Here is a 24263-nt window from a genome sequence, read left to right on the forward strand (position 1 = left end):
ATATAAACATTACCAATCACGACCTTGCTGTTCTTGAGAAAAGAAGTTTACCATATATTCCTATAAAAAAAACCTTAAAAGACCCATTGCGTCCCCAACCTACCCCGGGGGGTCATGATTTGAACAAACTTGAATCTACTCTACCTAAGGATGTTTCCACATTAGTTTCACAATTTCTAAGAAGAGGATTTTTAAAAGATGCCATAATTTTCACAAATTTTTAATCATCTTCTCTTGGAATGGGGTGTCTTCATTTTAACAATTTTGAAAAAAAAAAGTTTGCCGGAAAAAATTACAATTTTAAAAATGCTAGCAATGAATAAAGAGACATATACACATGTACCCAAAAATGATTAGCAAAAAGTAAGTACAAAAAGATGAAAGCAAAGACCTCGTCCTTTTTCAGAAGGTTATGTGAAAAGACGAAGGATTGAGATTCTCAAATTAAAGATATTTAAAAGTAATAACAAGTAATTAAAGACATATTTAGTAAACCTTGACATTTAGTTTAAATGAATTCGCATTAGTACAGGTAAACTGTGCACAATGTGTAGTTTTTAGATTAGATTACACATAAATAAGACAAGGTTAATTTTTTTTTTTTCAAGTCATTGATTTTATTTTAGCAAATATGTTTGCGTATATATAACTATCTGAAAGTGTTTTTAGTTCTCAAGGAAAATAAATATTTCAAGATACTAGTATTGAAGTTCTGAATATGTGTCATACATCTCTAGTAAATGTATTGGGGATGGCTAAAATACTTGTATATACATGTACATGTATATATCCCTTATTTTGATGAAAAAATGGGACCATTAGGTAGTTTGGCATACAGATACCTCTGTGCAATGGGAGGGAAACGAGAGAGAGAGAGAGACGTACAGACAAAAAGAGCGGATGAAATTCATGTGACGTTCATTATATGAAATTAAAATCTTCTATGACCTTCAGCCTAGACCACGCAGCTCTATTGTTCTAGATCAAGCCCTGACCAAGTGTCCACATCAAATGACCCCTAGCTACACATCTGGTTACCACGATCAGAAAGATTTTTTCCCACAACAAATACATTGATGATTTATATATAAAACGATTTTTAACGAGTGTTTGTATTCATATCATGACCGAATCCACGGCTGTCTTTTATTGGATAATTCATAAAGTAAAATTGACGACAAAAGTGAAGATTTAAGCAGCAATAGTCTGGGTCAACAGGATTTTATGGTCATTCAATTTCTTCTATGATAGTAATCAAAAGAGTTAAAGAAACGATATCATAAATATATAGATTGAAACCAGTGACCGGAAATTAATTTCACTTGTCAATGAATTGGTCTCTCGTATAATAATAATACTAGTAGTTATTTTCTTTTCAAATTCTCTAAGTATCACATATATATATATTTTTTAGTGCAAAAAGGGTAGAATAATACTAGTACTAGTATACCTTAAATTGAATATGCAGAACATTCAAAAATTCTCGGTTGGAATAGCTGTAGACGATTTATAATTAATTAAAAGATTTAATTTAAAATTGGAAACTTCTCGTTGACTTTGTTCATTGTCTTATTGACACATTTTAGAAAAAGAGCTAAGCAAATAATCAATTTTATGTTACACATTATAGATTGTTCATTGGGTGTATAAAATAGTAATAGGTGTATACATAAAATAGATCTTATACAGTCATGTATCTATCGAGATGAATTTTCTCTCCCATATAAATAACCTCCTATAAATTACTTGATGTATACTTCGTACATGTGTATATATCCGCATCCTTGATCCATTACCCTGAACACTGTACAGGTTACATATAACCATTAACCACAAAAAATTGAAGCTTACACAGAGTTAATCATCCCTGTAAATTAAACGATACCAGTAGAAAGCGACGATTGTGCTCCAATGGTCCCAAATTAAGTTCTGCTCCACTTACTTTTATTTCGGATGCGAGACACCAGGTATAGACACAGGACCAACGCGTTCAGGCTAACAAGATGCAGGCCGTCAGTCCAGTCGCTCTGTGCTCTCTATTAATAATTGTGAGTTGGACATCAGCTGGACATAGTGGACACGTGAACGACACAAATCGAGAACTTTTGGAAAATTTGTTGCGTGCTTTGAATCAAGATCTTGGACAACATCAAAAGGTAAATGATTGTACAGTTATATAAATTTATGAGTTTTTTTTTTCTTTGGATTTGAGCAAATAATATTATTAGGTCACCTGAGCCGAAGGCTCAAGTGAGCTTTTCTGATCACATATTGTCAGTAGGCCGTCTAGCTTCCGTCCGTCCGTCAGTAAACTTTTCACATTTTCAACTTCTTCTCAAGAACCACTGGGCCAATTTTAACGAAACTTGGTACAAAACATCCTTGGGTGATGGGGAGTTTAAATTTTATAGATAAAGGGCCAAGTCCCCTTCCAAAGGGAGATAATCAAGAAAAGACAAAAATAGGGTGAGGTCATTAAAAATTCTTCGTCTCAAGAACCAATGGGCCAGGAAAGCTGAAACTTATGTGGAAGTATCTTGGGATAGTGTATATTCTAAATTGTTAAAATCATGACCCCCGGGGTAGGGCGGGGCCACAATAGGGAATCCAATTTTTACATAAAAATATATAGGAAAAATCTTTTAAAAAAGCTTCTTCTCAAGGACAAGAACCAGTGGACCAGGAGAGCTGAAACTTATGTGGAAGCATCTTGGGTTAGTGTAAAATCTAAATTGTTAAAATCATGACCCCTGGAGGTAGGGTGGGGCCACAATAGGGAATCCAAGTTTAGAAATATATAGGAAAGATCTTTAAAAATCTTCTTCTTAATAACCAGTTGGCCAGGATGGCTGAAACTTATATGGAAGCATCCTAGGGTAGTATAGTTTCTAAATTGTTAAAATCATGACCCCCGGGGGTAGGGTGGGGCCACAATAGGGAATCCAAGTTTTACATAGAAATATATAGGAAAGATCTTTAAAAATCTTCTTCTCAAGAACCAATTGGCCAGGATGGCTGAAACTTATATGGAAGCATCCAAGGTTAGTGTGGAAATAAACATTGTTAAAATCTTGACCCCCAGGGGTAGGGCGGGGTCACAATACGGAATCCAAGTTTTACATAGAAATATGTAGGAAAAATATTCTTCTCAAGAACCACTGGGCCATAAAAGCTGACACTTATGTGGAAGCATCCTTGGGTAGGGTAGATTCTAAATTTTTAAAATCATGACACCCGGGGGTAGGGCGGGGCCACAATAGGGAATCCAAGTTTTATATAGAAATATATTCATGTACTAGGAAAATTTTTTTACTCAAGAACCAGTGGGCCAGGAAAGCTGAAACTTAGGTGGAAGCATCCTGGGGTAGCGAAGATTCTAAATTATTTAAATCATGATCCCGGAGGGGGGTAGGGGGCCCCAATAGATATAAGAAGAGGGGAAATCTGGTAAAGGACTGCATCACCAAAGTTACTCAGGTAAGCGATGTGGCCTATGTGCCTCTTGTTTCCTTTAAGCTGTAAAAAAAAATTTTAAAATCTTATCTTAAAAAAAATTTCGTGTTTTCAAATTCGTTTCACTTTGGTAATATTTTATCATTTAAGAATCCATTTAAGGCAATTCTGTATTCATGTTTTCCATCCCTTATAGACTTAACTCTTTATCCTTATATATGTATGTAAATACCCATCAAGTATATAATACTCTGATAATAATTCAAAGCATCTTACAGTATAAAAGGATTAACGAAGAGAAAGTTTCAAAAATGTAATTAACTAGTAAGCAGTAAATAATTAATGAATTCAAATTCATTGAATCTGAGGCTATAAGGGATGGAATACCTTTAAGTACTATTTAGTGAATATTTTTATAATTAAAGTAGTCCGATCCTCAGTATCTGCAAATGCATTGAATTCTTGGAAATGCTCACAAAAATTCTCAAAGTCTTGGGTATTTACCCACGTTAATTCTCCAAATTTTTATCATTAAAATTAATCATATATTATATCGGGAAATAAGAAAATCTAATTTTTTTTAACCAAATGCGAATAAAACCACCTACATTGTACCATGCATTTTCTTACTGAATATTGATCAAAAAATGAATACTATATATATATATATATATATATATATATATATATATATATATATATATATATATATATATATATATATATATATAAAGCACTAAAAATGACCAACGTCACGAACAATAAAAATTGTCAAATTTTCAAGGTTTTTATACCCTGTCCCTTCCTCAGGACAAAGAAAAAAGTTAAAAAGTCATAAGAACAAAGGAAAAAGAGAAACAAAAACAACTAGCACTACTACTAAACTATTAAACACTAGATATTTACATACTTAATTACATGTTGAATTGGAAATTTTTAAGAACAGTAATAAAGAAAGAAATCCGGACCGCTATGAAATGCGTCCGGTCTATGGGGTATACTCGGGTGAAGTGCGATTTACATAATTGAACGAATTAATTATGCTAATTAATTACGACAATCAGTAAATCGTACATTGTTTCATTCTCTCAAAATGGCGTAACTTTACTTAATAAAGAATAATGAAAGAAAAATCATATAGTAGGGATATTTAAACATATGAATTGTGATCAATTATAAATTTTGAAATATTTAAGGACTTATTATCGGGAAAAAAAAAATTAACAAAGGCGTAAGCAATACATAGTTATGTGGGTTATATATATATATATATATATATATATATATATATATATATATATATATATATATATATATATATATATATATATACATGTATATAAAATAAACAAAATGCGTTTGTGAAACACTAATGCCCCCGTATAGCAGCTTGTTCATGAACAAATTTCGAATTCAGGCTTGTAACAGTAAAACGTGCTCGAGTTTAGCCAATGTTTATTACTAATAGCACGGTTTCCTCAAACAAAAATTGTCTTTAATAGTGCAACCTTAAAACAGTATCTCTACTCAGAAAGTTTAAATCGTAGAAAGCATAATTACATGCAACAATATTTTCTTAAACAAATAATTATGAGCAATAACAGACTGAGTGAATGTTCTTTGACTGTATATACATGTATATGTTAATATGAATACGCTAGAATCTTTTGACCAAGGAAAATTCTTCAATACATGTACATGTATAACAAATTCAGCACACGTTAATGCCCGGTTGGTGTACGAGGTACGCATTTGCACTGTATTTGTTTTCACAAACACAAATAAAAGTAGTCAATAGAAATGTTATTATAAGACACTAAAAACATGTTTTTCCATCAAATATTTTGTTTAAAGGTCTAATAGAGGTCAACAAACGATTCTTACCAGCAACATCAAAATTGAGAAAACAATTATGAAAAAACAACACATACAGTGAATTGACAAACCTGTTTTCAATATAATTTTTTCAGAGAGCTGCAGTTCTACAGCAATCAGATGACATGCAAAAATTATCTACAATAAATTAATAATGAAGAAAAAACCGCTACAATACTTCTGAACAGGACGCATATATGCGCACCCCAACAACGCGATATAGGAACCAAGACTAATTGATGCATTCATTTTCACGATATACAATTTTTGTTTCTTTTTCGTGCCAGAACCTCTTGCGGCAAGGGACCTTGGTTTATACAGTCTCATCAGAAGGACTGGTCTCCACATCCCTCAGAGGGGGTGCAAATCTAGGGGTTGTAACCACAGGCAATTGTTTACGGGGCTCTCCTACTTATTTTTACCATACGGGGAACCCCTACTTATCTTTACCACTTGTGGTAAAAATAAGTAGGGGTGCCCCGTAAACGAAACAAGTGGTAAAAATAAGTAAGGGTGATCCGTATACGAAACAAGTGCCTGTGTAAAAATAAGTTCTTAATTATGTCTTAGACCGTAACATAAAACGAACTAAGTGAGGTCTTAGCTAGGTCAAAATTATGATCACAATATTTCTTATGAATCACGTTCTTTTTTCATTTTTTTTAAAACTTGTATCGACGAAAATATTCAGTTATGCCTTTAACGATATACAAAATCGACGTGCTTTCTTAAATTTTAGTTAGGTTACTTAAGGTCGATTTCATACTAAAATTTTAAAATTTTCATTATGCTAAAAAAAATTTTTTAATATTTGAAAACAAATATTGAACGGTCACAAAGTGCTATGAGTGCTATTGGTTCAATTTAAATAAATGACAATATTGTTTATCCCTTGAGAGATGTTTTCAGTTTTAATTATAGTATCTTTTGTTATTACTTTTTGTTTTGACAGATGTTCACTTTCTTTGTCATGGCACAATACTTGAAATTGAAAATTTAATTTCAAAAGGTTTATAAAATACAATACAATTGAGACATTTTGAATCCCTTTTCCTCCGATTTACGAATTACTTAATTTATACAATTAAATTAGTTTAATCAAGGGTCAAAAAGAATTCTTTTAGAATTAAATTTTTCGTATGTCTCAACCTTATCAACATTCTCTCTCTCTCTCTCTCTCTCTCTCTCTCTCTCTCTCTCTCTCTCTCTCTCTCTCTGACGGTATTGAGTCTCTGTCTGAATCTGCGCTTGTAATCTGGTAATTGCGTTCTACATTGTATCTAATTTACAGACACTCCTTATGTACTTTCTAGCCACACTCCTCTTATTCATATTAACGGCAATTTTCTATCTCTTTCAATCTATTTTATATTACATTTTCACAATGACATTCGCATCTATGATTATTGTGGACAATATTTACTTATAATGATTAGTGTTAATAATATACATGTAGATCCTACCAGTGCATGTGTATCAAATGTATCCAAAAATAAAATTTTGCATTTATATGTTTGCCATATTAAGGAGGAATTGTTACCAGTGATTCATTCATTACCCTCTCCCCCTTCCAGGAAAAAAAGTAAAATTCTTTAACCAGCATTAAAAAGGAATCATTATTTTCTTTAATTAATGCTTAATATGCAGAGGAATGTTTTAACATCAAGATTCAACTCTTAGTTATTCTAAATATGGGTTATAAGATAGTTAGAGTAATGATATGTTATACCTAGAGTTAATTAAGATACAATGCAAGAAATATAGAGTAGGAGGTCATTGACAATAAGTTTTGCTAAGATTGCCAAATCTTAGCATGCTTCTAGTTACGGTCTTAAGTCTAAGACTATACTTAAGTCCTTCTTAAGTATGGTCTTAGACTTAAGTACCCTGTATTTTACGACCCCCTGATCGTAAGGATCAACTCCTAACGCCGCGACTGCGCATACAGTGTAGCGTACTCGAGTCGTACTTAGACGCTCTAACCACTGCGCATACAGTGTAGCGTACTCGAGTTTCACTAAATGTACTGTTAATTTTCTAAAAGTTAAATGCAAAATGTTTGCTTCGAAGGCGTGAGTTAAAGCAGATGGAGAGGGGGTATACTATGTGGAGTAGAAAAAAAATTTACGTACTCTAAATTCCTATTAAATATTCACCAGAAATTAATTATCGCGTAATTTTGCAATAATCACCACTCCCGAAATAAAATTACACGCTTTTATTTTTATGGTGCCAAATTCTCTTGATCAGCCGTCCACTCGTGAATTAATATTTTCGTGATTTGACGTTAAAGGGCCATTTAGCGATAATAAGTACTCGCAAAAATAAGGAATCTACAGCATAGTAATCAGTAACATTTTATTTCTCTCTTTTTTTTTAATCATAAATGAACTAAAGTTTTTTTTTTTAAATTAAGATCAATAATAAAGTTGGGTCAATAAGAGAAAAACTTGATGATTTTGTCCGTGACAGAGAAAATGTGAAGAGCGGAATACACCCTCCTTCAAAGGGCGATCTTGGAGTACGTACAATATACGTTATGATATTGTTTATTATAAAATATCCTTATCTAATGATGCGTTCTGTAATATCTATTCATTTTAATAAAGGTGAAATGGTATTTCTTCTCAATGTTATAAAAGTTGATTAATAAAGGTGAAATTGTATATCTTCTCAATGTTATAAAAGTCCGTTTTATACCCGTGATATATGTTTAACCACAAATAACTTAATAAAGGTTCAACTTTAGTCTCACTTAGTCATTTTTCAGTTACTGTATTCTCTTCTTGTTTTATAATAAAGGACGATGACGAAGGAGATGTAGACAATGCCCATGAATACCACGTGTTCGGTAGAAAAGGCGATTCCAACGAAGCACACGAACATCAACGTAAGAAACATGTAAGCAAAACATAAAATGATTTTTGGATTAAAGTCTGCATTTCTTGAGTTCTTTGGTTGGTATAATGACCTTACATGTATTATAAGCAAACAGAACCTATTACTTATGTTTCATGTAAATTGTTAGACCTTTGTTTTTGTACTAAATTTGACTTGACTATGGAATGTTTGGTCGACTATAATTATATATAGATAGGGTTCACAAATATGACCGATCAAGATCAAGGGGATGCTTACTCCTCTATGGCCCCTGATCCCATCTGTGGAATTCCCAATGGTTCATGTTTATGACCTATTCACATCTTTGCAATGTTTATGGTTTGTTTTTGTTTTTGGAAATCCATCACTGTTCGGTTTTTTTCAACTTTTTTCAGTTCAGAATGCAAAAATAAAAGAGACAAGATGTGTTTGTGAAACACTGATGCCCACGTATGGCATCTTAAAACAAAAGTTGAACTTTCTCAAAGGAAAATCAAATATTGTTACCCAAAAATGGTCTCCTCACAAGAAATGCACGTGTGAAATATGAAACCCTGGTGGCCTAGCACCACTTGTTCAAAAGTTATGACCTGTATTAAAGTTAATCTTCGATTACGGGGGCAAAAAACAAATTCTAAGAAAGAAATTAAAGTTTCCTAGAATTTCCTCATTTGAAATGAATCTTCTTAATTTGTTTTGCCATTTAGAGGGTAGATATGCACAAAGGCAATGAAGAAGAAATTATCCAGGAACAGGAAGACGAATGTCTAGAGTACCGCCGCCAGCAGAAACTGGCCCTTAAACATGGACGTAGTCCCCAAGATGTTCCTCGTCCCAGTGTAAATTGTGAGGTACTGTACGTATACACGCTAGCTGAAGACTATGAAACTTTCTCAAAAGTCAGAGCAAATATTGGATGTTTCCAAAAAGTGTTTTCCAAAAAGTTACAACGTTTTCTTTGAAAAAAAATTTCAAAGAAGGCCTCTTTGTTATTTCCTTTGTACATTGTATGTGAAGTGAAAACATGATGACAGTTGAATGAATTTACCGCCATTAATTTCTTTTCATTCAAAGATGATTGAGGGCCCAGTCGGAAGGAAAGGGAGGGATAAGCGATTTGCTGTATCGAACGCCGGAGTTTGGGACAAAGGGATTGTACCATATGTGTTTGAGGCTGAAACATTGTCAGGTAAGATTGTTTACAATCATTTTTAAAAATGGGACCTTTTCAAGATTATTCTTTTTTGCATTACATCAGATTTCCTCTTTCTGATCCCATCCGTAACTTTTTTTTACTACTCCCTGGTGGCAGATTATTAAAAACAAACAACGTAATTATAGTGCAAGGTCATGATAAGCAGAATTCTTCTAAACTTGTGAATTTCATTGTCCTTAGTAAGTGTTGGTAAAGGGCTCTGTACTATAATTGATTATACCGTATAAAAAAACGTAACAATTCTTTGAAGATTTATTCTCCCTCTTGATACAAATATTTAGTTCTTTAACTTAAAAAGTATGCTTTAATGAGCTGAGTCTCTTAAAAATGCGAATTTATTACCTATTTATTAGATGTCGATGTAAGAACAGGGTTGTTTTGAATCTGCAATAATTATATTATAAAAGTGAAGTGAAGGGAGAGAGCTAATATAGGCCTCGCCTGCTGCCCAATCCTATTCACTTCTATTTGTGAATAATTTTTTTGTTTAAATGAAAAAATAGTTAAATACTTTTAAATTATATCTTTGAAATAATTTTCTTCTCAGCTTCTTTGCCGCAAGGAATAAAACATAGGAATTTTTAGAGTTAGGATACATGTATAACAACCCGATATTTTAAAGATACTCGATCCCATCCTCAGGTTCTAAAAATCAGGCACTGACTAATTGAAAATACTCACAAAAATGTCACTGCCATGAATTTTCAAAGTAATGTGTTTTTATCCACGATAATTCTTGAAACTTCATCTTTAAAGTTAATTATATTATACCGTTCTTGAAACACATTAAGAGGTATAAAATGAAAATTGTTGCATGAAAAGATTTAATTTTCAAGCTTCTTTGAGACTTTTTGGATTAAATTATAAATGAAAGAGCTGTCCTTCCTGACTGAGGATCGGAATACCTTAATTCTAAGTTTTCCAGTGCTGGGAGGGGTTATATTACGGAGAGACGTACCTGTAACTAGATCTACTTTAAGATTTGTAAAGTATAACTGTACTCAGTGGAAGTTAAGGTATTGGACCTCTTGTTGAAATGAGTATTGATTTCATTTTTCAATTCAATTCATTTATTGACAACACCATCATACATTGGCATATAGTCATGAATACAACAATTAACATACATAAAATAAAAAAAATATCAAAGAAAGCATATCAGGTTTGTTGAAGGTTTTCTTTTCTAATATCAAAGCACTTTTTCAAAAAGTTACAAACTTTCCTAGCAGTTCTAATACTTGTAGGATTGATAATGTCAATAATAGGGTTTTCCTTCATGTAACATTGTGCGTTAAATATATCGTAATATTGTAATCTACATTGATCATAACTAGGAAAATAAAGTACAAAATGGTTTTCATTTTCAATAAAAAATTTAAAAAATAACATACACGTTTTTCTCTAGGAATAGGTGGCCTTGAGTATCTCCCCATTTCAATATGTAGGATATGAGCACTAATTCTTAGTTTTGTTAGGATTGTTCTTTCAGATTTCTTCAATGGTAATTCTAGATGGTTTTGTAATTTATATTCATTTAAATCAATTATATTACTATAAAAAGTTAATTTCCCAGAATTTTATCTAGAAATGTTCTTTAATTGTTCACTGATTTTGTTTCTATAATGTTCCTCTAATTTATATTTTAAAGTTTTATGTGATATGTTCAATGAAGATAAAGACAATTTCTGTTGTAGAGTATAAAGTTTTCTTTGCCAAGATATTCTAGACCCCAGTGTTTTATCTTACTTAAATGCAGACACCACTAATTGGTCATTATGATCATTTTCACTCTCTAAGTTTTTCAGTCTGAAATAAAATTTATACATATTTTCATAACACAAATAAAATAGTGGGAACTGTCCCAACTCATATAGAACAGCAATATTAGATGATTTTCTATGAACACCCAAAATGTCTTTAAAAATCTGGAGTTGTATTTTTTCAAATGGGAAATGATCTGAGGATAATAAATCACATTTGTAGTCTGCTATCCAAATTTCGGAACCATAAGTTAAGATTGGAGTAATCATAGATCTATAAAGTTTAAGCATTGTCTTGACAGAAAAATTTGTATTAGCTGGAAAATTGGTTTTAATAGCATAATAAGCTTTTCTAGCTCTTTCTGACAGTTGTTCTGCTGAGAATTTCATTTAGAACATCAATTGTTTTACAGACCGAGGAAAGCAGTTGGGTCGAATACGAGCTCACAACCACTATGAATACTGGACTTGTATAAGATTTGTTCCTTATACAAATACAACACAGGGAGACTACGGTTTGAACCATAACACCTACCTCAATCACATTATTTCTACTGGGTAAGGATTTTAAATTTAAATTCTAATACATACATGAATTGTAATTAATTTTGACAGGAAATTGATGTTACCCATTAATTGAAATGGAGAAAATCCAAACGTACATGTATACATGTACATATACATATTCCTAAGACAAATTGTTACTGATTGATTCGGAGTCATTGATTTTTGAAACTTCGTGTCAGATGTGCATCTTTAAAGCTGAAACTTTATTTTAATGATATTTTTTAAGTTTATTTTTATAATAAATTAACACAGAAACTCTTTGCATACAATAGTCATAATGATTGTATTTTTTAAACTTTCAGCGCTATATACTTAGTATACAGGGTTATTTTCGCCCCGTGTTATTTTCGTTATTTGCCATTTTGAAACAAGTTTGTCCTGTTTTAATTCGACCATAAAGTTTTTGTATAAGACATTATCGTTTCGGTAGGTTTCGTTTCGTTTCGGCAGATTTCGTTTCGTTTCAATTCGTTTCGCACTTTACAGGTACCCGACATTATACTGTTTACAAAATTTTCCCTGTATATAGTATAAAGAATATAAATAATTCCTGAAATAATCACCTAAGAACATGCATGTATTCAACGGTTTTTAAATATTGATTTTTCAGTTGTTGGTCATTTATTGGAAAACTAAAAAAGAGCCAGAAAATTAACTGCTGTTCTAACGTACGTAAATTAGAGAAAATACATTTAATGATCCCAAATCAATTTGACGATGATTAAATGCATGTAAAAAATTAATCGATTTAAATTTCAATAAAAAGAACTTGATAAACTTGTAATATAGCTGCATTAATATTGCGATAAATGTTCATTAAGGTTATTCAAAACTTGTATTAATTTCTGTAGGATGTTTGTGTTCATGAATTGGGCCATGCTTTTGGGTTTGCGCATGAGCAGAACAACCCTCTACACGATAACTACCTTGATGTACATTACAACAACATACAGTCGAGTAAGTTTTATTCGGCAATTATTATTGGACAATTATGCAAAAAACTTCATATTTATATATTTTAAAAAAAACCAGAAATCAAATTGAATGAAACTTTGTTTTTCATGAAGATTTGAGATAAATTTATTTACAGTCGTATTGACCACGATTGGGTACACGTTATTTATTTATTGTCTCCACTACTGAAAAAAATAAATTCATAAGTAAATACATGTAATTGTAGAGTACCAAAGTCAATATTATGAACAAAATATCAAGAACAGCAGACTGTTTGGATACTACGATTTGTCCAATGTTATGCATTATGGGGTATATGTAAGTATGAAATAAAGTCTCTTAATACATACATGTACATTTAATTATTTACAAGGTATATTTCATGGAATTTTAAACTTTATATTTCTATGATCGTGCGATTGAAGAAATTCACTCAGAAGAATGATATATTTTTTTAGTTATTATTTTTTTATTAATGCACATATGCAAATTATGATTAAAATAAAAACTCTAAAACTCTAAAATTATACACTTTAATGGGAATTTAATGTTCGTGGTTTTGGAAGTATGAAGAAAACCACGAATTCATGATTACCACGAAATGCACAAAATTACTTTCCAGTTAACATCGAAAGTATGATCCCAGGAAAAGTTCGATATATATTTATTGATAATATATGTAATTCTGCTTTTCCAATCCATTATATATATTATAGAAACTCTAAAGTTATAAATGATTATTATAAAAATGCAATAATATTAAAATACCATTCTTTATTTTTTCCAGTTAAAGATTAGTTTGAATCCGATGAATGCGTCTTAAGAAATAAAATATGACCATAACGTTCATTAATTTAAATTAGAAAAATACTGGAAAAAATAAACAATAAAACTTTTTAAAAAAATATATTTGTTTACCTTAAGGCATTCACAACTGGAGGAAAGACCATGTCTATATTTGATCCAGAATTGGAATACCTGGTCAGGAAAACAGACCCCTACCAATATTATTTGTTCAGTGAGGTGTCACAAATCTCAGATTGTCGAGGTAAAGCGTAGCATTGTACTCACATCTTAAAGTCTGTTATGTTTCTTTACATACTCAGTAAACTGATTTCATAAAAATTGAGAACTAAGATGACAAGTTTTAAAAAAAGATGTATATGATGGCATCAAATATTGTAAAATCAGGAACAAAAGAAAGTATTTTACAAATTTAAAAAAAATTATGCAATTCAATTTCGTATAAATCAAGACCCAAAAAGCAAGTTGTTTAAAACAAGATACGGTAGTTCATATTGGGTGATGCTCTTCGATCGCTGTAAAGTTCACTATTATTTGTTTATAGGTCTGAAGTGCAGCAGTTTCTCGTTGACCTGTGCAAACTCTGGTTACCCCGCCTTTGTCAAGGACATGTGTACTTGTCGCTGTCCGGAGGGACTAGACCCCGCTACCGGGTGTCAGACTCGTTATGATGGAGGTATTTTTTCAACTTAGTACAATTCTCTGTTATCCTTGGACTTGCAGTAAAGCATGGTATTCTCGACGTTACATTACAACCGTCTGAAATTTACACAGCTTTCATTCACTGTTGAAATATACATGGGATGGAAATTTAGGGGAATGTCAACGAGTTTAGGAAATATCAAATAACAGCGTCTCGTACGACACTGAGGCGGGACTTAAGTCGCGTCATCGTTGTCAACAACTGTTTAAAGTTCCTGATGTAATTAAATTCTTAGCCAGTCAGAATCTATGTCGCCATTTGAGAGACGCTTATTACATAATGTGGAGAATGCCACGCCTTTCTGAAAGTCCGAGGATGACCGAGAATTGTACTAATTTTTTTTTAATGTTTTATTTTCAAAAAGGCTTAATCATATTCCAACATATTGAAACACCATACTTTGCATTAAAGTACCTCAAGACCCCATCCTGACCTTACATGTAACTCCAGGACACGGTCAAGGTCACTCAAATAGGTCCTCACTTCAACTTAGACACACGGGGGGCATATGTAACATATTCTGTTATCTTAAACCTTAAGAAATAAGAAGAATTCATTTCAGAAAAAGTGTGGTACCTTATAACATTTATTTCTTCAGATCGAATGATTTCAACAAAGTGGCCGTCGGTCGCCTTCACCACAATAAGTACCCGGATTACAGGTTGTCCAAGTGGGTTTTATGAAGGAAGTTTTACACAGCATCATTTAGATACCAGGATGGACCACACAAGTTCCAAATTTAGTGCTGATATCATTTCAAAACCCACCTCTACTTTTTACAAATTTTGTACTAAGAAGAAAACGGAGGAGAATGGAATTTCACCAAGCTGGCCTGCAGGAAAATATTGTATCTATCGCCATGGAGGGGATTGTCCCAGTGGTAAGTAATGAATACAAAGTGACCATTAGCTTTAAATTTGCTGTGGTGCTTATTTATAAAAATAGCAAAACCTTTTTCTAGATAATGCCTGAAAAAGTGATCACCATTATAGCTTCTGAATATATTTCTTCAGGCTTCAGTGTGGGATATATACAGTATGACGACACCACGAATCCATCGGATATTCTCGGCGTTCTTCCTGATGGTCACTTCACGACTGACACTAGGTTTTATTTCTGCTGTCGCGGTGACGGGTCTACATCAAGTCCGGTCGTCCTACCCTCAAAAGAGCCGTTTATCTTATTTCCTGACACCTCTGCTTGCCAGCAAGTTGCAGGTTCTTTAATTATTGATTACTGTGAAATCACTAATTTTTGCGGGAGTTTTGCTTTTCGTCGTTTTTTTTTTATATGGAGAGACCCCTCGAACTTATGACCACCACAAAAATATGTAATTTACCAGTATTAATTGAAAAGTTTGGGAAATTATAAAAAAAAATTGCCTTATTGTTTCATTCTCTAATTATCAAATATGGAAAGGAAAAATCTTGGGGAAACAATAAATATTATTCTTAATTATAATGTTTGATTCTCTATTTATAAAATATTTAAAGAAAAGAAATTGGGTAAATAATGACAATTTTTTCTTAATATTGTTATATTAGTCCTTTTATCAAGACTCTTGTTTTAGTTTATAAAAATTCTCTTTGTGTTTTAAGGTATGAGCTCCAGCATGCAATACTTGAGAATCAAAAACGGAAAAGAATTGTTGCATAAATCTGGAAATATACCTTATATGAGGATCTCGTATTCTGTCAATTATAAACTCCACTTTTGCTACTATACCCCGACAGATTTTGGTAAGTATTGCTGCGATGCATTTATTTTTAGGAATTTTACAATTGATCATTATCGTAGTTATGGAAATAAATATTTTGTACATCAAAAATATTCTTTAAAAAAGAAAGGAAAAAAGCAATTACCCTTTATAAATCAGGTATTCTATGGTACGAGGTCAAATTCGCAACGATAGAGCAAAATTCTCTGTGTTTTGGATACGTAGAAGCCAAAAGTCTGAATACATGCATTAGAATACATGTAATTGTCTTTTAAGTGCTGATTTATGAAATGAATGATTTGAACATCTTCCATGAAATGTCAAGACATAAAAAAAATAGCAAAACATATTGTTTTGTTTTTTCGAACATTTTCAACTTTTTCTTTCTACTTTCCCTTTCTCAATGTTGTCTTTTTTTTCTTTCAGAAGAAACTCAATCTTATTCAAGATGGCCGAAAGAGCCATTCGCAATGATACAAGCCGCTTCCGGTTGCCCCCAAAATTTCAAATCTGGTCAATTTTCTGAACATTCTTTCTTTACTTCGGTGCTGTCTGACACTTTCTCAGCATTGTCATCTGAAGGACAAACCTTACGTTACCAATTCTGTACAAAGACGGAGACCACCCCAATCGGAGACCATTCCAAGTGGGGCCCTGGGTCGTACTGTATTCTCAGAGTCGGAGACAAGTGTCCTGATGGTATGTAGGTCTTCAAAAACCTGATTAAAAACACGAGAAAGATACACTTTATATGTACATTGTACTACAAATGAAATGAACCAATATGTTAACAAACTAAACGATCATGGGGGTGTAAATTCGTGGGAACGCTGACCTACCAAATCCACGAACATTGGTCACTGTAAGCAATGACGATTCCACCGTAAACGATGACGACAATTGTCTGGTATGAAATGTAAATCAAATTCTTTATGTCCGGTCTAGGTTTCTCTGAAGGCTCCATTGCTTTGGTTGATGGTCAACCACCAGACAATTTTACTGGTTCCCTTCCTGATGGTACCTTCGGTGATCACGTGACCCTGTATTTTTGTTGTCGGTCTGATGGCTTTACCAGAAACCCCCTTCAATTACCAATCAAAGAACCATTTATTCTGTTTAAAGAATCCTCATCATGTCAAAAGGTTCAAGGTAAATTGAGAGGTCTGCAACGAATACATTAACATTTAACTAAAATACTAGTGCTACTGACTGAATTGGAAATCAATCAAGTAAATGTATTGTTATTATAAATTTGTATTGTGACAAAACCTCCTTATGATAAAGTAATATTTTTTAGTATATTTTTGCATTTTAAAGCAAATTCATCCTTAAATAGTATTACGACCTGCTTAAATCAAAACAAAAAAAATAACCAAAGAAAAGACGACCTGCTTAAAGTAAAATATAATTTTCACTTTTTTGTTAATATCTGTATTTTGTACAAAGATATGAGTTTTGAAGAAGAGAAATACAGCGTGGGGACAAGGTCTAAAGCTCCTTCGACCTCGGGTGACACGCCAAAAATATACATAAATTATTATAAAAAGACGGACTTCCCCATATGTTACTACTATCCAACACAATACGGTTTGTATTTAATCATAAATGTATTAAATGATAGTATGTGCTGAGTTCGATTTCAAAAAAACTTAATCAAATATTTCATATAACTTTAAGCAATTTCTTTGTGAACAGATAAATGTGTTAGTATTTTACTGTTCTTTGGGCTTAATATGTTATTTTATTATCAGGTTTATTGGCTTACATTATATTTTTGATTCAAAAATTCGTATTTGGAAAATAAGAGAATTAATTGATGAGCATGTTTCCTCCTTGTAGATTGCGGGAACAAGATACACTTGAGTAAAAATGGAAAGACGACTGCGGTTATAACGAGTCCAGGGCATCCCAGTTCTTACCCCGGCGGAAGGACCTGTTTCTGGAATATCATCGTCAGTATATCATTCATAATCGATTATTTCAAACTAAAAAAGTTTTTCTTGATAAAATATAAAGCCAGAAATGCTATTGTTTATATGTCAAGCAACATTGTTCGATAAAAATGCGCATCCAACTATGAAAGAGACCTGCTAGAATCTGTAATGTCTATGGTAACGAATTAAGTGAAATAAACATATCAATGGATATGAATGTGTAATAAATATATGCTCATCGAAAGGATGAGAAAAACAATAAATTTACGAATTCCTGATTGTATGAATATTTTTTTATTAAGTTTTTATATTGCAGGCAACAGATGGGTTCAAGTTAAAACTTGATTTTGATGATTTTGACGTAGCAGCTAATTCAGATGGAACTTGTGTTGATAGATTAGAGGTTAGACATTCACTTCCGGGTCAGTTTGGACTGAGGTGAGATTTTAATTGTGGAGAACATTATCACCATGTATATCCCAACATGCGGGGTGTATGCTTGGTTGTGCGCGGGGTGTATGCTTCCGAAGCGAGAGAAAGGGGGTCAATGGACGTTCTTTGTCCATTTTCTCAACTTACGGATATTTTTCACCAGAAACCATATGCCTACGGAAGAAAGCATTATCTAAGGAGTATATGGATACCTGTGATTCTACTGGACACCTTCTAGTTTCATCAAACACCTCAACACAATTCCGAGGATCGGAGCAAGATTGACGCAACACTGTGTTTATGATCGAATATCAGAACAAAGCTTTGCTTTATCGTCACTTTTATATTATTGTTAAATACATGTTTACAATATAAACGTTTGTACAAATTGTCTGTAAATAAAATAGTTCGTATATAAAGATATTGACGAAAAATCAATGTTGTGTCCGGGGTGTATGCAACATGTTGTACGCGGGGTGTATACACCCCATATTTTTCTTAGGATTGTTGTGCGAAGTATCAATGGAAATTTTATTTACACAGGTTTAAAAGCGACAAATAGTGTTGATAAAAGACCTTAATACTAATGCCGAACCAAAAAGTAATTTCCATAAACGTACTGAAGTAAAAAACAAATTTTTTAAAAAATTAAAAACAAACTATCATGTTCAAGCATAAAAGACGCTAGATGTGCAAGGAGCGATTGTTATCTACATTCTAGATGGCGCAATGGTCTAAAAAATCTCTTCAAAGCCCCCCCCCCCCACCCTTCCCCAATACCTGCATTGAAGACACTTTGCCCTTTCTTCGGCTCGTTTTAATCTAAATATCTGGCTTGTTAAAAATAATAAAAACACTACATGAATGGTGTATTATGAATAAATCTTTTAATTTTTGTTTCTGCATCATTTATGTTATCAATACATGTATTTTTAAGCATTTATGACAGTGATGTAGAATCTTTTTTGAAGGGGGGATACCCGAAAAAAAAACCTTGAAATAAGTGGACTAGCTATAAAAAAAAGGGGGGAGGGCTTATCGAACTCAAAACTCCTAGATCAGATTGGGTTGTAGGTCCCGTCTTTTTTCAGTACCAATTTTCTCGTTGTTTTTTACTTAAACATAAAGGATAACAATTGTATGGCTATGCTGCAACAAAAAATAGGGGACAACCTGACTTTCGATGAACATTTTCTGTAGTGAAAAGTTGTGTCTGGAACAAAAGGGGGGTGATATTACGTGTCTGTATGGTATATTAATTTTCCTTTCAATTGTTGCAATATTTGGACTCATTTTTCCTTATCTGATAGCCCCGTGGGGATCTGGGTTAGAATAGGTCCTCAGTATCCCCTTGCTTGTCGTAAAAGGCGACTAAATGGGGCGGTCCTTCGGATGAGACCGTATAAACCGAGGCCCCGTGTCACAGCAGGTGTGGCACGATAAAGATCCCTCCCTGCTCAAAGGCCGTAAGTGCCGAGCATAGGCCTAAATTTGCAGCCCTTCACCGGCAATGGTGACGTCTCCATATCAGTGAAATGTTCTGGAGAGGGACGTTAAACAGTATACAATCAATCAATCAATCCTTATCTGATGATTTCGTATTTTACAAATTACAATAAACATGTAAAGCCGGCTATAAAAATGCACATTTGCAATAAGGGACGACAATTTTCTGAGGGCATGCACAATTGAAAAAAAAAACTGTTTTTGGTACAATTACAATTTCACGTTGACGTGTAATTAATATCAATGAATGTCCACTCCTCCTTTATTTTATTATTGTATATACACGTAGTAAAGATACCCCCCCCCCCCAAAAAAAAATGACCTAAGACACAAAAACACCCTCCTCGGGCCCATTCCTAGAAAATATGTACTCAGTACAATACAATGCCTCAATACTATACAAATAGTTTACTGACAAGGCTTATGGGGCCAAAGTACACAACGTAAACTATTACGTATTACTATTACGCAAAGAAGGAGAACATTTTTTTTTTTTGGTGTTGATGACATTACAAAAATCTAAATATTTTAAAACTCATTTAAAAAATATTGAAAAAAAGTTAAACAGAAATTATTAGGAAATGTCAAAATATTCAAAATGATGCATGTGTGAAGCATTTATTAAGGAAAGATCTGAATAAGGTGCCTTTAAATCGAAAGAAGGGATGAATTGTTGGTTATCACATTAAACAGTTAAACAAAGTACCCTGTACATTTACTTCCATGTGCACGTAAAGCCAAAAGTACGATGAACGTATTATTTCCAGTAAATCGAATTCATGAACCTGAAGTTGTGCTATTACAAAACTGGTGAATAATTAAGAAAAAAATAGAAATTTTATCACAAAAGTCAGTTGTTAAGAATTTTTTTAATGACATTTCAGACAATGATACTATAGAGTAAAAAGAAGGGTATACACCCCGCGCACAGCATGTTGCATACATCCCGGACACAACATTGATTTTTCGTCAATATCTTTATATACGAACTATTTTATTTACAGACAATTTGTACAAACGTTTATATTGTAAACATGTATTTAACAATAATATAAAAATGACGATAAAGCAAAGCTTTGTACTGATATTCGATCATAAACACAGTGTAGCGTCAATCTTGCTCCGATCCTCGGAAATGTGTTGAGGTGTTTGATAAAACTATAAGGTGTCTAGTGGAATCACAGGTATCCATATACTCCTTAGATAATGCTTTCTTCCGTAGGCATATGGTTTCTGGTGAAAAATATCCGTAAGTTGAGAAAATGGACAAAGAACGTCCATTGACCCCCTTTCTCTCGCTTCGGAAGCATACACCCCGCGCACAACATAGCATACACCCCGCATGTTGGGATATACATGGTGATTATGTCAATAATTTACATGGAAATACTAATAGACGTACTTTTTTCCACGGGGTCATAATTCCGCGGAATCTCAATTTCTGTCTAATCCGCGGGTAGAAAATTGGAAATACTATAAAAATGTAATTTTGAAAATGACCGGGTATATAGCGTAAATTAATACCACGCGGAAAAAAGTACTTCTACAGTATGTGTACATCGTTAGTTTCCTTTCTTTTTATTTATTCATTAGCTGTTCAATTTCTTTGAGAAAAACAAAACCCGCCTTTTTATAGGATTATCATTTACAAAGTATCTTCCATATGAAGGTTTCATGTAATATGGTATATTATAAACGGTGTTATAATAATTGGAAGATTTGTACAGTCAAATGTACACATGAAACTAAGAGGTCCATACTTTCAACAGCTACGTGTAGGCCTATTCTCAGGTAAGCTTGGACTTTCAGTAAGGTGTGGCATTCTCAGCGCAAAGTATTTAGCGTCTGTCAAACGGCGAATAGATTCTCATTGGTTGAGAAAATAATAGCATCAGGAACTTTGAATTGTTGTCGACAACGATGAGAAGACTTAAGCCCTGCCTCTGTGCCGTGCGAGAACTTTTTAAAAAATGGTTATTTGTTACACTCTTTGACATTCGGACGAATTTCTATCCTATTTCAACGGTGAAGGAAAGCTGTGTAAATTGCAGAAGCTAATTTTGTAGCGTCGAGAATGCCACGCCTCATGCTGAAAGTCAAAACTCAACTGGGAATTGTAATAACTAGTTCCTACTATGAAATTATATTTGACAGCTACTGTGGAGATAAATTCCCTATGACAGTCCTCTCAGAAGAAAATCAGCTGGGCCTGACTTTTCAGACTGGTTTACGGCAAACTGGCCGAGGCTTCTCGGCGACTGTTACACTGCTGGAACGTATGCATTAAAGTTTATTAACTTGCAGTAAAACCTGTCTAACCCGACATGCACTGTGAGGTGAACTTCGTGTCGGAAAAGTCAGGGTGCCGGATTACACAATATAAAGAAACGTAAAAAAGCAAAATTGGAATAAATTTTAACGTCGGCATTCAGAGTATGACGGATTGTACAGGTGCAGGTGTCGGGGTAGACAGTTTTCACTGTATCAGTAAAGTCACATTCATAACACTTTAAATATATTTATTTAACTGCATTATTGACTTTATTTTCATTTTTAGCAAACGACCCGCATTTTTGCTATACCGACAAAGGAGAAAATTACAGGGGAACAGTGAATATCACTCGACGTTTTGATAAATGTTTACCGTGGTCAGAAGTCAAACACTGCCCAAGTAATACCTATAAGCCGATGTAAGTCTGTAGTAAATTTGTAATTTTTTACTGGATCTGGATAAAAGAATATGTTTTAAGCAGTACTTGAATTTTTTCGACTTTCTTAACTATGCTATCGTGCATTTATAAATCATGTTTATGAATACAGTGTTAAAGTCAGCATGTCTTAATAACAATTTTTCCAGGGATCTAGATGACGATCTGCTCGGTAACTATTGTCGGAATCCTGGTCACGGCACCAGACCTTGGTGTATTACCAACAAGTTTTTGTGTACTCGTGATTACTGTGATGTGTGTGGAATCGGTACAGTATTACATTTGTATAATATTTGAAATTTCATTCTACAATCATGAAATGTTTTAAGTATCATGTTAATCAGTACCTATGGCTTTTAGTAAAAGAAAAATTGCATCATATATATGAGGTACATATATTTACATCAACCTTAATATTCAATTTTCGTCTTATTAAGAAAAGTGCTACGATATATTTGACGATTGTGGAGAAAGAACAGTTGAAATATCGAACTGTGAACTAGACCCTGAACTAAAACGAGGTTGCAGATTGTCGTGCAATATGTGTGATAGACAAACACAAGATGGAGGTAAATAGTGCTATAATAGCATTCATGATTTCTTGAAATCAACAATTTGTGTTATATTGCAAATTTGAAACTGTAGTTATTTTTCAAAACTAAATAAACCCTGCTTAACCTATCATACTGCAGATGAAAAAAATCAAAAATTTTTTTTTTTAAGTTGGAACAGTGAGATGTTCGAAGCCAACCATTCCATCCGACTCTAAAAGTGAATCATTGAAGGAAACATATTTTGTTGATGAAACTGTTGAACTGACTTGCGAATCAAACGACTTTGAAAAACAGAAAATTACCTGTCTAGCTGATGGCTCTTGGTCAAACGCTGGCTTTGTTTGTGGACGTACGATTTTTAGGCTTCAGCTTTTTTTTCCTTAATGTTTACAAACCTAAGATAGAGCATAATGTATTCTATCCTATAATTGTATTTGAATTGAATATATTATGAATTTTTGTAGTTTGAAAAGAGATTGGACATTTAATGTATACATGTATAATAACTATTGTGCAATTATGCAAAACAAATACAGGTTGTAAAACAGGATGGACACCGTTCCAGGGCAATTGCTATAAAGTTTTTGGAGAGGAAGTGGACCGTAGCACCGCAGTCACGCGTTGTGCGGATGAAAGTAGTGCAAAGCTTGTCTCCAGTAAAAATATCCAAGATAATAATTTTTTAAGAAGTTTAGTGTAAGTTGACTTGCTTCCCTAAATTAGAATCTTATGCATAATAATCACAACATATATAATTATATACTTGTCACATTAAAATTATAATGGTTGAGTTTTGAATTGTATTACAGACAAGATGGCGTCAACTTTTGGATTGGTCTTGAAAACGGGGCCTGGCCAGATGGAGAAAAAGTGCAGTGGACTAATTACAAAAAGAGTAAACTTTATATATATATATATTTCAGTTCTTTGGCTCTGATGTAACATTGTATTTAACCTGCAATGATTTTTTTTCATGCCAGGTGAAAGATCTAAATTCAATATCATTAACAAGTATGACTAATAATTGGTTAGGTACTTCAAAAAGCTGTGCCTACATGTCTGACAGAGATGGTAAATGGCGAGGAATATCTTGTGGTTCAGCATTCTATATATCTTTTGTTTGCACCTATTCACCACCAGGTATGTATTTATATTTTAAACTACATGTGGTTGATAGTTGTGAATGTTATCCAAAATAAA

General features: G+C 33.1%; 1 protein-coding gene across 1 annotated transcript; it reads left to right on the forward strand.

The window, feature by feature from the left end:
- Positions 1 to 2003: 2003 nt before the first annotated feature.
- Positions 2004 to 24203, forward strand: LOC134266832 (uncharacterized; the record flags this gene model as incomplete). The annotated part of the gene is made up of 27 exons (XM_062749043.1): positions 2004 to 2156; positions 7745 to 7849; positions 8131 to 8229; positions 8916 to 9059; positions 9283 to 9397; positions 11598 to 11742; positions 12362 to 12419; positions 12603 to 12708; positions 12932 to 13023; positions 13630 to 13753; positions 14054 to 14185; positions 14811 to 15092; positions 15226 to 15429; positions 15811 to 15951; positions 16356 to 16628; positions 16875 to 17078; positions 17376 to 17516; positions 17769 to 17881; positions 18180 to 18301; positions 21956 to 22077; positions 22359 to 22491; positions 22659 to 22777; positions 22947 to 23078; positions 23233 to 23412; positions 23600 to 23759; positions 23873 to 23958; positions 24096 to 24203. Coding segments are annotated over exons 1-27 (3793 nt in total), but the record flags the coding sequence as incomplete, so codon positions are not given.
- Positions 24204 to 24263: the final 60 nt, after the last annotated feature.

This window comes from Saccostrea cucullata, unplaced genomic scaffold, assembly GCF_032062105.1.
Source record: "Saccostrea cucullata isolate Sc308-1 unplaced genomic scaffold, CSIRO_AGI_Scuc_v1 ctg8567, whole genome shotgun sequence".
NCBI classification, from domain to species: Eukaryota; Metazoa; Mollusca; class Bivalvia; order Ostreida; family Ostreidae; genus Saccostrea; species Saccostrea cuccullata.